Source organism: Polistes fuscatus, unplaced genomic scaffold (genome assembly GCF_010416935.1).
Source record: "Polistes fuscatus isolate 324 unplaced genomic scaffold, CU_Pfus_HIC Scaffold1, whole genome shotgun sequence".
Classification (NCBI taxonomy): domain Eukaryota; kingdom Metazoa; phylum Arthropoda; class Insecta; order Hymenoptera; family Vespidae; genus Polistes; species Polistes fuscatus.
In genome coordinates, this window is record NW_025112997.1 from 7,128,759 (window position 1) to 7,143,038 (window position 14,280).

Below are 14,280 nucleotides of genomic sequence, written 5' to 3' on the forward strand. Positions count from 1 at the left end.
TGTGTAATCTTCGTATGTATATATATTGCAATTATACTAAAGTGTGTTACTTTTCAGTAAAATCGTCGATGTTACTTAAATTCTATTCAGATGCATTCCTAGTTTTATGTATGTGTGAGGAAAATCATTGTTAATGCACTTTTACGTTCTTGCAGATACCATGGATCAGTCCAAATTTTTATAGATACCATGGATCATTCATTGCATTTTGCAAATCTAAAATAATCTTATCTTTTCTTTTTCAGGTTCGTTTCCAGGCTCTCTTTTCTCCTTCTTCCATTCCCCTTTTTTTTGTTGCAGATTTAATAGGAGGAGGACCAGAGGAGAACCAGAAGAAGACCAGACGAGGACTTAATTATAGTAACGGATTGTATAAGGAAATTATTATTATAATAATTAAATGTATAATTTTGATCTGTGTTTATTGTTCTCCCCGTAGCATCGTACACGTGTTATAATTATTTTTAATGTATTTTCCGTGTTCGTAGGTTCCATGGAACAACCCGTTATTGCATACTTTTTGTATTATTTTTCTTTATTTTATGTAGATTGAAAATGATTATCTATTAAATACACAAAAAATGTAATTTTCGTATGTGCATTTATTGAAAATATATTGAAGTGTTTTAGTTTTTAATTAAAATCATCGATTTTACTTAAATTCTTTTCAGATGCATTCCTCGTTTTATATTGATGCGACAAAAATCACTGTTAATGCATTTCCATGTTTTTACAGGTACCATGGATCATTCGTTGAATCTTTGCAAATCTAAAATAATCGTATTTTCTTCTTTTTCAGGTTCGTTTCAAGGCCCGCTTTTCTCCTTCTTCCATTCCCTTTTGTTTTTTTTTTGTTGCAGGTTCAATAGGTGGAGGACCAGAATAGGACCAGCTGAGGACCAGAAGAGGACCAGCCGAGGACTAAAAAAGGAGCAGAAGAGGACTAATTTATAATAAAGTATAATATAAGATAATATTAAATGTATAAATTAATGTTTAATTTTAATCTACTTATTCTTCTCTCCTTAGCATCGCAGGCATGTAATAATTATTTTTAATGTATTTTATTCGTTCACAGGTTCCATGTTATATAAATTCTCTTCATGTTTCACTCCGTCTTTATCATTTTGTTATTTCGTATTCCACTTTTCTCTTCATTCTTGATAATAATTGCAAGAATTTTCCGAATAAAACTCTTAGGGTGGGGCCTAAAAGTGGGGCTCATTAAAAAACGTTCTTGGGACTTTCATTTTCTATGGTTTCGACTTAATTCGGATGGGGACATCTTCAGGATGCACATCCCGGGTCTTCAGAAGCGGTTACCTCCTCGTGGTTAGACCTGGGCAATGGTATTTTACTTTCAGTATAATGTTTAACATATTTTATATGTTAAACATTCCATTGCAAGTAAAATCTAGCCAAAGACCGCTTACGATAAACATTATAATTGTAATTAGTTTCTTTTAAATACCTAATTAATACCATATCCTTATTCCTTTCGCCTTGGTTCCTTTTTATCCATTTCATCTATAGAAACTAATTACCTTATAATGTTTTTTAATAACTTTTATGTATTTACAGATACCAGGGAATAGTCCATAATTATTGAAATTAAAGTTGCGATGTATAAAAGAGATTGCATTCGATTCATTCATTGTATTTTCACAGAATAATATTTTGTTTACAGGTTTCTATTTTAAATTATAGCTGCAATGGATAGATAGTAGGCTCTTTCTTTCTTAAAAATCGTTAATAAGATATTACTTTATACATCATTGATAATGTTGCTTACGAATTCGTAATATATTTTTTAATTTGTCGGGTTAGGCATTGTTATCATTCCCGGTGGGTGGTTTGGCAAGATACTAGAGTGAGCCACTATAGTGGCGATGGACCTGGAAAAAATAATCGCAAAAGCCACTTTAGTGGCAGGCCGGTTAAGGCGATATCGGTAATAGTAGTGCTCTGCCTTTATCTTTTCGACCGTCGGTAACTGCCACTGTCGGTAACTGCTACCGTCGGTAACTGCCACGGTCGGTAACTCTCACCGTCGGTAACTCCCACCGTCGGTAACTCTCACCGTCGGTAACTCTCACCGTCGGTAACTGCCACCGTCGGTAACTGCCACTGTCGGTAACTGCCACCGTCGGTAATAGTAGACTTAAAATTTTTTTTACTCTACGTCGGTAATATTTTGTATTTTGGTTCCTGACGGTCAATATTATTAAAGTACAAACTCTCATTAAAAACGGTCGATGTTTTAAAAATATGAATCTACTATTACCGATAGTCATATATTTGCAAATTCGGAAAGTTACCGACGCTGGTAGTTACCGACAGTGGCAATTACCGACGGTCGAAAAGATAAAGGTAGAGCACTACTATTACCGATATCGCCCTTAGCGGGCCTGCCACTATAGTGGCTTTTACGATTATTTTTTCCAGGTCGATGCGCCACTATAGTGGCTCACTCGAATACCTTACTTGTTCACCTTTTGAATTAAATAATCGTCTTCATAGTCATTCATATTTAAGTGAAATGTTAAAGTTTAAGAAAAAAAAAAAAAAATGTACAATATATTTTTAAGAAAAATTATAATTTAATCATTAAGGAATCTTTACGTAAAACATATGAACTTCCTTTATATACGGCTGATAATTTTAAAACATTTAGATAGTAAGGTACTGCTTTTATATACGGTAACTGTTTAATAGCAGACTTCGCATTAACTTCTATTATATTACATTATTATTATATCGCGAGAGGATAAATAAACAAGGAGACTTGTGAGCTTCTATTTACTCTTTTGTATTCTTTGATTGAATATTACTTACATCATTTTCTACCAATGTATGATCTATGTGGTGACAACATTTACTTTTATTGTGCTACCTCCTGTATAATCATATACTCCGCTTACATTTCTTTCATTTTTGCGACGCGAGAAAACGATTTTGACCACCGGGAATATCTAGATTTCTATTGGAAATTAGAAAAAACGTCAAAATTTCGGACCACGGGGATGGTATTTAAATGCTTTTCATAATATATATATGCATATAGTGAATGTATTGAAAAGAATATTCATTAATGTTTCCAAGTTATTAAATATTTCTTATTAATTTTTATATATGGTCTTATATATATTACGGTGAACCAAAAGTTCGTGCGTATATATAATATATATTCACAGTATAATATTAGCCCACAGATTTTTGTATACGAAATATATTAAGATATAATATATTAAGATATGTTTTACAAATTCAAAAATATTCTCATTTGGAAAATATTGTATAGAATAAATTTATCACAGTAATGTAAGTCACATGATTTTAGTAAATTAAAATAGAGTTTAGAATGTAAAGAATATTATTAGTATTTTCATGAAGCTTATAAAATAGATACTTATTGCTTAATGATATCATATTATTATTTAAATAAAATCATTTTTGTATTATTAAATACTTTGATATGAAATAATCTCAAAATTATTCATAGCTTTGTTCATCAGTTATAACAAATCAATCAATTAAATTACAATGTAGTTATTAGAATAATTTAAAGCATGAATTTATATATATATATGTATATACGATTATATGTATATACATATATATATGCATATACATATATAATCATAAACTGATACTATTATTTATCAAAGTAAAATGATATTCATTATTTTCTTTCTATGCTTTAATATTATTACAAAGTTGTTGATGTAACAGCACTAACGCCATGTACTAATACTATCGGTGGTAAATTCACAGTCAATTCTGTTAATAATTGAAGATATTGTCGATACATAATATTTTCATTCCATGTATTTGATACAGGTGGTGCTGGTAAATATATAAAAGAAGTTGCAGTTTGAGTGGAATGATGTCTGATTAACTGATTAACTCTGCAATTCATAAATAAGTATTGAAAAATCTTAAATATTATATCAAAGGAAATAATGTATCAGATATAATTACCTGAATATATAAGTCTTCGAGACATTACTTGAAGTATTTTCCACGTTTTCACTGCCTGATTCATATTGAGTATCCAAATTTGGTTCAATAAGAGATCTGCCCCTTAGACCGCTTACTTGCATTCCCCAATTAGGAATTTTCTTAATCGATGCAGAAATTCTCAAAACATTTAATAATTTTTTAATCTTATGCTCATTTGAAACCTTGGGAAATTCACTGATAGAACTTTGTGATTCTGAAATGCTTAAACTTGTACTACTGTCTGCAATTTCGCAATGGAATACACGAAGATGTAAATTTTTCCAAACAGGAACCATATTTATAATGCATGCGAGTTGAAGCATAAATAATGAAGTTGTATCGAATGGATCTTGATCGGATGGTTGGAAGAAATTCACTGGCCATACATCAATGTATTTAAGATTTGAATTTCTGCAAAATTATATGATATTATATCATGCGTATAATACGTATAATAATAATGTGATATATTTATTTATAATAATAGCTTACTTCGAAATTTGTGATTTATCAAGCAAGTGGAAATTTCTGCATAAACATAAGTTCTTTTTCATTCTTAAGACATCCGAACACATTCCAACATATTGTACCGGATCCAAATTTCTGTCTGTACCTGCTTGCCTCAGTGGAAAAATAACATTATTAGAAACTCCAATGCTTTCACTAGTATTATCAAATGCTGCCGTCGAATATTGAGAATCGGTGAAGAAATTTCTTGGTGTTTCTTCATCGTAAAAACCAAGAATAATCGTATTTGGTTTCATCGCACCCATTCCAGATATTCTTATTAAATGATGTAATCCTTCCCGAATTGTTTTTGTAATCGTCAGCTCTACAAATGCTTTCACTTTCATATGATCGACTAAACTCAACCAGTGAGGATATTCTTCTATCGTCGGATCAATATTCTGTCCAGTAAATTCACCTATCTTTACATGTCCTATAACATATAATCCTCCCTTTTTCAGATCATTTACAAAATCTATAAGAGGACATGCAGATCTTGGCGAGGCAACCATCAGAAGCATTTGTGGTCTCCAAAATTTAACATGGTCTTTGCGGGAGTCTAACATTAATAAATATTTTCTCACTTGATGAAATATTAATGCTTGCGATATACTACCCCATGGTGCATTTTTACTCGGAGAAAATAAGTGCAGTACTATTATTAAAATTAAACATAATATTATACTGCTCGATGCATATATACTATTTATTACAAACATCATAATTAATGTTCCAAGAAGACCTATGGTTGCAGTGTGCCATGTAAAATAATTAAATGTTGGTCTGCAATTAAATTGTATATCATTATTTTTACATAGATATGTATAAATGTATTGAATAAGAATGTGCAAAAAGCTTACCTGAAATTTGGTGCACTTGCAAGTTCAAGTCCAAGGCAGGCTAAATTTGTTGCCAAATAGCTCAAAAGGAACAACACTGAATTGATTTGAGCTATTGTATTTAAGGAACCGACAAGTAAAATTATTTGAACAAGAGTCCACGATGTAAATACTGCAGCTATTGGATTTCCATGCCATGTGCCTTGTATGATAAAATTTAATCCTGAACCTAAACAACAAATAGAAGCAAGAATAATGTCAAAGTTTCTTAATCTCTTTATAAAGTATATATCTTGATCACTTACCAAAAACATTATCTTTTGCTAATGCTTCTAATACTCTACTTGAGCCAATTAAGTTACTCAAACCAGCACTGAATGTTGCCGTCAATATACCAACAGCTACAAATGGCGGCCAAATATTTATTGGCATCATATATATAAAATTATTTTGTAGTAAAAAACGACTTGTAGTTGCAGCTGTTAAGATAGATAATAATATATAACATAGGAAAGTAAATAATACTGCTGATAATGTTCCACGTGGAATATTTGTGCCAGGATTTTTGAGTTCACCTGCATATAAATATTTAAATAATTATCAAATAGATAAAGTAATTATAATGTAAGAAACTTCGACAATATTTACCACTCATATTTGCTCCTGCCATAATGCCTGTTACACCGCTGAAGAGTACGCCAAATACGCTAGCAAAATCAGTCATCGTATTAGTACTTGTATAATCAGCGCTATAATTTGAATATAAATTATTTGCAAGAGTGGAAGACAAAAGTCCTGTGTATGATCCATTGATGTGTTCAGTAGCATTTTGTACTAATGTGTTTACTTCTGGAATTGGTATCTGAAAATGTTTTATTATTTTTATTTTCCATATTATTCGAGTACACAAATATACAAATTATCATTAATGGTATAGTTATAATTATATTAGTAATCCTACCTCCATAGGTCCTCCTACTAAAAAACTTACAAACACACTCCCAAGACAAATGCATACAACTGCTAGAATGGCAACGCTAGTTTTTGCAAACATAGCAGCTCCAATTAGACAAACTAAAAGATTAGCTGTATTTAACAAAGAACAATAGAGAAATTGCCACCATCGACCATTAGGTATTAGTGCATTTTTTCCAACTAAATATCCGGAAGGGCCAAAATTTTCTATCAAACCTTCAGCGCAACCAGAAACGCAAAGTGCACTCGATACAATATTTGCCATGAAAAATAATGTACCAATGGAACCGCCAAATTCAGGTCCTAATGTACGACTGATCATAACTATATAACGTATTAAATCATTTAGAAAAATATATGCTTATCTAAAAATATGGACAATTAAAGAACTTTTCTATCATATATTATGCAAGGATACAATAAGCGCCACCTCCTTCAACCGCTCCATTTGTTGATATAGCGCAAACAGATGCAACGGTAAATAGTAGAATTCCATAGGCAATTATAAACTGTACTAGAGTTACAAATAATCCTGCATTTCCAACGATGTAACCTGCAATAGATATTATATTACAACGATGGACAAAATTCAATTTCTAATATGCGAAATCTAAACTAATAATATGAATATATGCGTTTCACATTTTTATAGAAAATATTAATATCTTAATCTTACCCATGCGTAAGAAAACTAAGGCACTGAACATGGATAGGGTGACAGGACTGAATACACCAGCAAAAGTACCTAGTGTACGTGTACTATCAACGCCAAGACTACCAAATTCCACATATCCATCTCCATCAGTACGTGCTGTTTTACCAATTTTAAATATGTTGCTGAGTCTTCGAAATACATTTCTTCCATTAATCAATGGTGCTTTTTCAGTTGCAATTCTTATGTGTACAGATTCAGCATTTGTAGAACCAATTTCTGGTGCAATCATATTGCAAGTTTTCTTCAAAAATAATAAACAGAATTAATGCATATATATTATTATACGTAGAAAGTATACAGTAAATTAAATTGCATTAAAAAAAAAAGTAGTAAATAAATGCACATATTATTTTACCAAATAATAAACATAATGATGATGAAATTCAATTCGCAAAAAAGTTTCGAAAATAATAAAAAAGGCTTAATTATTTTTTTTGGATATATAAACGTAAACAACTTACTTTAATTCCTAGTTCTTAGCATAATAAAGTAGAAAATTATAGATAATTACGATTCAATTAGTCATTAAGTTATGATGTCATGTATTAAAACGTCATGTCAAATAAATGGGCGTTTGAGGTTAGATACTCATTTAAAAAAACAATAGGTATCGCTTTTCCTTTCAAACATATACTATGAACAACATAGATGAGATACGTAATAGACATTTTTATTCCTACTTTTTTATTCTATGGAATATTTGATCGATAACTAGTTTCCTTCCTTACCATCTTTGGATAATGTTCTATAATTAATTATTTATTTCTAATTATTTATACAAGTTAAGAGAATATCGAATACTGTATCACTGATAATATGAATAAAATACAAAAAGTGTAAAAATAATAATAATATAATAGATTTTTTAAAGATATTAATTAAACGAAATGATAACAAGTGGTTGAATTAATATTTATTGTGATAGATAAGATTGAAAACAATAATTTATTTTCGCAATTGATCTATCTTATTGTATTTTTTAAGTTTATTGGACAGGTTATTGCATTTTCTTAATAATTAATAATTGAAAGAGTTTTTTAAATATTTTTTCTAATAATATTATATGCCTATATACAGATTATGTTATCGTTATGACATAATCTTTCTCTACTATAGAATTTTCGATTTTAGCAGAGAAACATGAGATGTATTTTATATTACAACTGATTTGTGTGCTGTTGTATAGATTAATAATAGTATTTTATGTTAATACAATTAGTATTTGTATGTAAATTAGAATGAAAGCAACAACAACATAATCATTTTAATAAAGCATTGATAATAACAATCAATTAGTGTTACAATCGTTAACACGAGCATTTTTAAACTTAACGTGATAATTACATATTCCCAAATCTAACGTAAAATTTATGTAAGCCTTGTATTACAAGTAACAAAACATTAATATTAAACGTAACGACTTAGATGAGAAGAACTTTCTCAGAAGATACTCACACAGTATATATATGATTATCTTAATAATAACAAGATATTTAAAGTTATGCAAACGTTACAATCTTTTAGCAACAGTATATTTCTTGTAAATAGATTGTCTCAAATACATGAGAAATATTATCGAAAAAAAGGAATGTTACCTATTCATTATAAGGTATAGCAAAATGATAATAATGGACACGTATTCGCAATAAAAAAAAAAAGTAGAAACGAGATATAACAAAACCTTGTCTTGCTATAATCATTATTCGTTTTTAACAAATTATATCTTTTAATTTAAAGAATCACGTTTCTACTTTTTCAGATTCTATTTGTTTATTGACTTCCGTTTTCAAAATTGTTTTTTTTTGAGCTAATTCCTCTTTAGCCATCTTCTCTTGTTCAAATTGTCCATCCACGTTAACTTCTTCTTCGTCGTCGTCTTCTTCTTCTTCTTCATCTCCTTCTTCTTCTTCTTCTTCCGCTGCTTCTTCCTCCTCCTCTTCCTCAGTTTCTTGTAATAATTCTTCTTTTATCGTAATATTTTCATCGAATTTACGATCCTCATTATTAATTGGATTTTTCGTTTCTCCTGTCATCTCTTTCACTGTTTCAGGTATTGTAGAATTTTCCTCGATACGATGGAACGTCATTATGTGATGATCTAATTCAGCTTTGAAAAAGAACTTTGAGGTACATTTAGAACAATCGTAAGGCCGTGCATTCAAACCATGTTCTTGCAACATATGATTCTGTAAATAAAAAATAGTTAAATAATACTCTTATTATTAAATCATAGAGCAAAACACATCAAGTAGTTTTCTTTAGTTTATAATAATTATTAGGTTTACTGATTAAAAAGTTTTATTAATATACGTATATACCTGCAGGGCAATAGGCACGGTGAAAAGAGCTTGACAGATATAACAATTGAGAGCAGCACATCCAGCAAACGTATGCTCTATCAAGTGGCTTTGCAGTTGGAGAGGACTATTTGCTTCGAACAGACACAAATGACATCTCAAAGTATCAACAGTTCCTTTTCCAGATACTTCTAAATGTTCTTTAGTTACGTGTTGCTGTATCATAGTTTCACTTGGAAATGACATCTAAAAATATAATACGAAAGTAATATAATTTCACTAATTCTAATAGAAATGTATTCTGTGCATCAATGTAATTACCTGGCATTGTATGCACGTGTACGTATTGGATTCATTATCGTGTGTTTTATTATGTAAAGTAATTTTGTGCTTTTTTGCCTCTTCAGAATTTTCAAATTTTACCCCGCACTCTTCACACCTTTTGGTATCGCCATTCGGATCATTAATCGAACGATTTTCAGTTTTAAAACTACGATCAGAATCCCACCTATCTTTGGAACCATTCCATTGCAGATCCTTGTTAGGGATCCAAGAACGTTCGCACTTGGCATTACGAACATGTTCATAAGGTGAACTCAGAATTGGTAGACCTTGGGAATACCTCACATAGCAAGATTTACAGACTTTAAGAGATTGTCCTCCACTGATGTGATTGGGAGGAAGGGTGACAAAATCTTCGGTAGAGAATTCTCGTAGGCAAAGGCAACAACTTGGATTGAGTAGTTTTTGTTTGGGACTTGGACTGGAACTCGTATTTGGCGAACTAGTGAATATTCTAAGATGATGACGAGCATGAAGACGACATTCCAAGTCACTGATAAGAGTTTGTCTACAAACAACGCATGGTGCTGGAAGATGAGGCAAAGAATTGTCCAGCCTTTGTTGAGGATCTACATTTTCTAAGCTGTGTCTTTGTACATGTTCAAGGAATAAAGCTTCGTTTGATAAATTTCCACGACAAACGACACAAGTATCGCTTAATTGAATCTTACAATGTTTCTGAAGCTTGTGTTCAGCTAAACTAGCGCCCGAGGGACAGACTTCGTCACAGATATTACACTTGTGTCGACCACCAGGCTCGGTCGAAGTATGTTGCATTCTCATATGAGATTCCAGTTCGTTTCTTGATCGACAGACTTCCCCGCAATAAGCACAAGTCATGCTCAGACTTGATAAAGAACTTTTGCTTGGAACTTTAGAAGATGCGTGAGCTAACTTTTTGTGAGCTTGCAGTTCAGCTTCGTTTGCGAATTCACCACGCTCGCATAGCTCACATTGTTGTCCTCCCGATACACCGAAGTTTGGCCTTTTGTTGTTATTGTCACGTTGATTTAAAGAGTTATTGTTACTCGACGCTGGCGAACGTCCTCTCTTTTGCGATTTGACCTGCAATAGATAATAAATGAGATGCATATATGTGATAAATAAAAAAAGATATCTTTTATTTGACAAAAGTCCACTCACTTCTTCTTGAGATCTAGCCTGACGATGAAGCCGTCCATTTTCTCGTGAATTATTTCGAACATTTAATTGATGTTCGCCAGTATGATGTACTTGAGTAATATGCCTGTCCAATAAGAATTCAACGGCAAAGCCTTCTCTGCAAATAGGACATCTATAAAGACTAGTCGAATGGCTTGCCAAATGAAGCTGTAATTCGAGTTCGGAGCTACAGTAGATTCCGCAAAAGACACATCTCGGTCCAGAATTGACTGTCATTCCTGGCGTAGAAGCTGGACTCGTGACAACTGGACTATTGTTCACCACGGCTGGTGGCGCATGAACGTTTCTAACATGATTAGCCATCTCGCTTTCGCTTCTGAAGAAACTTCGACCTTCACCGGGTGCACTTCCAGGTGAATTTTCATTATTTGGTATTGTACAAGCATTACATCTGTATATTCTACATTCTTGACTATGCTTAACAGCAAAATGGACTTGAATCGCTACCCTAGAATCAAAGGTATCTCTGCAAAGTGCACACCTGTAAAGATGATTGGCATGACTATCTAAAAGATGCCTTTGAAGTAAATCTGGATGCGGATAGAGTTTCTTGCAAGCAGAGCAAGCGTATTCCTTACTAATTTGACCCAAATAATGCTTCGTTAAATGTGCCAACATATCTTCTCTATCTTGAAAACTCGTATCACATTTTGGACAGAGGTATCTCGCTATTTCGTTTCGTTGATCAGCTTGCAAGTGTCTAGCAACGTGTTCTCGGAAAGATTCAAAATCCTTCAAAGCTGCACCACATTGACCACAAAGGAGTGTACTAGACGTGTAACTGCTCTCAGACGATTTAACGTGTTTGCTGGTAAGATCTGCTGGTTCTATCGAAGGTTGTTCTCTATTCTTTTGCAATATCATACTTTTCGTATCGTAAACTCCATTCAATTTTGGATCCATATATTCTTGAGGATTTTGCGGAGCTATTCGACGATTCTCACAATGTTGAAGAACGTAATGTTCAGCGTAGGCTGCTGCAGAGCTACACGGTATACCACAAAGAGGACACATTATCAATGAAGTACCAAAAGCATCGGTTCTATGTATAGAAATCAAATGATCTCTTAACGTAGCTAAACTCGAAAATTTCATGGTACATTGGCAACAAGTAAAAGTATTTTTATAATCCTTTTCCAACGATCTTTCGTCATACTTTTTGTCTTGATCCTTGGAAATATTATCGGTTCGATCCAATGTTTTATCACGAGAACAATCGACAGCCGAATCAGTCGTCCTATTTGGGGATGGTGCTACCACAAGATTTTCTCCGCTTAGAATCGCTTGGTGCATCGTGTGCACGTGCATTTGTAATTGTTGCATACAACTAAAGGAATCTCTTGTGCAATACATACAAGCCAATTTCAATGGGGAACTTAATATCGGCGTTGTCGAGGCGCTACAAGAAGTTCCTAGTGGTGTCTTCAACGTATTTTTCGGATTTAAACTTAAGTTTAAGGAAGGCGAGGGCGAACTCGGTACCGGCGGAGAAGAAGTACTGTGAGAAGAAACGCTTCTTCTGCCATAATCCGAATCTTGAAGCTTGTTGCTATTGTGACTCGTTCCTTGGTGATGTTTTTTATGCGATTGCATGTGAGAAGTCAATGCGGCTGCTGTATTGTATCCTCTCGAACACGCTGTACACTGGTATGGCTTTTGTGTGTCGTGAGTCTTCATGTGGATTTTCAAATGATCGCTGCGACAAATGTAATCAAATCGAATTAAATTTGTATTTTAAAGAAAAAAAGAAAAACTAACATAAAACAAACAAATATATTACAATTTATATAACAGTTTATTTTTATAAATACGAGATCGATCGGATGTGGAATATTAAAATGTAGGTCAAAATGTTCTCATGAGGATTTTCTTTAATTAGAGAAAATAATTTTTATCATCTAAAATCTTCTCTATCAATTTACCGTCACTCTCTCTCTCTTGAAGTATCGTATAATTGTCGTTATTATATCCGTTACTATAGAGAAAGGAATATTATTCAGGAAATCGAATTTCCTGTTAAACGTACCAAGTCACTAGGATCGAATTAATCGACGTCAAGACTTATCAACGAGTGTATCCTGTGCTCGATCCAAAATATCCTTGAAATAGTAAATCAACGATATACTATGGAAATTCTATTCTAAAGCGTCCACCTACGAGCAAGTATTAATCTTCTACTTTGTTTTCCTTTTTCATTCTGCAGTCTCTCTCTCTCTCTCTCTCTCTCTATCTCAAAACAATTAACTCCAAATGAAAAAAAAAGTCTTTTGGAAAAAGAGAAGGAATATTAGCTTTCCGTTAATTGATAGACATTAGGACGAGCTTAAAAAAATATATTTTGACTAGCTAATAAAACTAGCGAATCTCGACATACGAAAGTATCAAGATACAGTTAGAGGTACGTATGTGTACCTATATCATATTTTCACAGGTTTTTTCGTAGCTGCTAAAAGAGGTGACAGGTCAGAAATTTTCGAGAGAATAAACCACCACCGGTATGAATAATTTATCATCCTGGAGAAGAGCTGGAAAACTAAATTCGTATAAGGTGAGGTCACCCGTTGGTCCAACCGGTCAGTGTTTCGATTCTCTTCGGAACGAAGACAGACGGCAAATTTACTCTTGCACTTTATGTCTGAATAATTCATCTCCTTGGATTATCGCTGGAGCTACTCATTGCTGTCCTATTATCGAATGTATCATTTCCCATTCTGGGAGAAGACGAAAAATAAACAAAAATATAAAAAAGAAACGAAAGGAATAAACGATACGAGGTGATTTTCTTTCTCTCGCATATTCCAAAGATAATTATTAGATTAAAAATGTTTGTATTAAGGTAATATAATGCAACGACGGAGAAAGATATTCCATTTGTAATCTATAAATCTGTACATCTGTATTTACGTTTTTGATCTATACGCCATCGGAATGATCTGTAGATTATCATTTTTTTTTCTCTCTACTCGCGTAAAAGAGTAGTCGAAGAAAAACCGAAGAACGGTACCCTCGATCACAGGGTTAAAATCGTGATCATTACTTTACACCGAGGCCTGAGAACTACGCAGTAGTTAAAAAAACCTCTCTTTGGTATAGCCGCATTCCTAACTGACAAAAAGGTCATACCCGATTCGAGACAGTTTCTTTTTTTTTTTTTTGTATAAATAATTTTATTTTTGTATAAATTTTTATTTTTGTATAAATAATTTTAAGAACGTTGTAAGAGAGATCAATACGATCTTCAAAGTGGAGGAGGGAGAGGAAATATCGTTCGTATTTTAAGATCCCCCATGGAGTTAGTTTCACGTGAGAACCACGGGGATTTTCACCCTTTTGTTGGCTCACCCAAGCTGTCCGCTAAAGGTGGGAGGACGAATAGAGACGTGGTCTAAAGATCTTGCGACTCCGATCGTAATAACAACTG

At 32.7% G+C, this 14,280-nt stretch overlaps 2 protein-coding genes and 1 long non-coding RNA gene across 4 annotated transcripts in view; all 3 read right to left on the bottom strand.

Moving 5' to 3' along the window:
* Positions 1 to 405: 405 nt before the first annotated feature.
* LOC122516985 lies at positions 406 to 1,193 on the bottom strand. The gene is made up of 3 exons (XR_006303705.1): positions 1,012 to 1,193; positions 657 to 921; positions 406 to 563 (listed from the first exon to the last, which is right to left on the bottom strand). It is a non-coding gene; the product is annotated as an uncharacterized LOC122516985 (long non-coding RNA).
* A 2,492-nt stretch (positions 1,194 to 3,685) lies between these two features.
* Positions 3,686 to 7,673, bottom strand: LOC122517647 (solute carrier family 12 member 9). 2 transcript variants are annotated; one of them, XM_043636168.1, is made up of 10 exons: positions 7,550 to 7,673; positions 7,000 to 7,279; positions 6,742 to 6,876; positions 6,310 to 6,647; positions 5,997 to 6,210; positions 5,654 to 5,923; positions 5,370 to 5,577; positions 4,495 to 5,292; positions 3,982 to 4,413; positions 3,686 to 3,908 (listed from the first exon to the last, which is right to left on the bottom strand). In XM_043636168.1, the coding sequence occupies exons 2-10, from the start codon at positions 7,265 to 7,267 to the stop codon at positions 3,710 to 3,712; spliced, it is 2,862 nt and encodes a 953-aa protein (XP_043492103.1). In that variant the 5' UTR covers positions 7,268 to 7,279; positions 7,550 to 7,673; the 3' UTR covers positions 3,686 to 3,709. The 2 variants fall into 2 exon arrangements, with proteins under 2 accessions (XP_043492103.1, XP_043492096.1); XM_043636161.1 differs by having other exon boundaries at positions 7,500 to 7,673.
* Positions 7,674 to 8,299: 626 nt separating this feature from the next.
* Positions 8,300 to 14,280, bottom strand: part of LOC122513423 (zinc finger protein 423 homolog) — a 47,994-nt gene continuing 42,013 nt past the window's right edge. Inside the window, exons 8-11 of the mRNA XM_043629770.1 lie at positions 10,821 to 12,555; positions 9,657 to 10,742; positions 9,357 to 9,581; positions 8,300 to 9,224 (exon numbers count right to left, since the gene is read on the bottom strand). Of these exons, the coding sequence (XP_043485705.1) occupies positions 8,778 to 9,224; positions 9,357 to 9,581; positions 9,657 to 10,742; positions 10,821 to 12,555 (3,493 nt within the window). The 3' untranslated portion in view covers positions 8,300 to 8,777. The remainder of the gene's footprint in view (positions 9,225 to 9,356; positions 9,582 to 9,656; positions 10,743 to 10,820; positions 12,556 to 14,280) is intronic.

Coding starts and splice junctions, on each gene's coding strand:
- LOC122517647 (XM_043636168.1), bottom strand. CDS start 7,267: ATGATTGCACCAGAAATTGGTTCTACAAATGCTGAATCTGTACACATA. Junction 6,648..6,741: donor TGAAGGAGGTGGCGCTTATT/GTATCCTTGCAT, acceptor TACGTTATATAG/TTATGATCAGTCGTACATTA. Junction 4,414..4,494: donor GATAAATCACAAATTTCGAA/GTAAGCTATTAT, acceptor ATAATTTTGCAG/AAATTCAAATCTTAAATACA.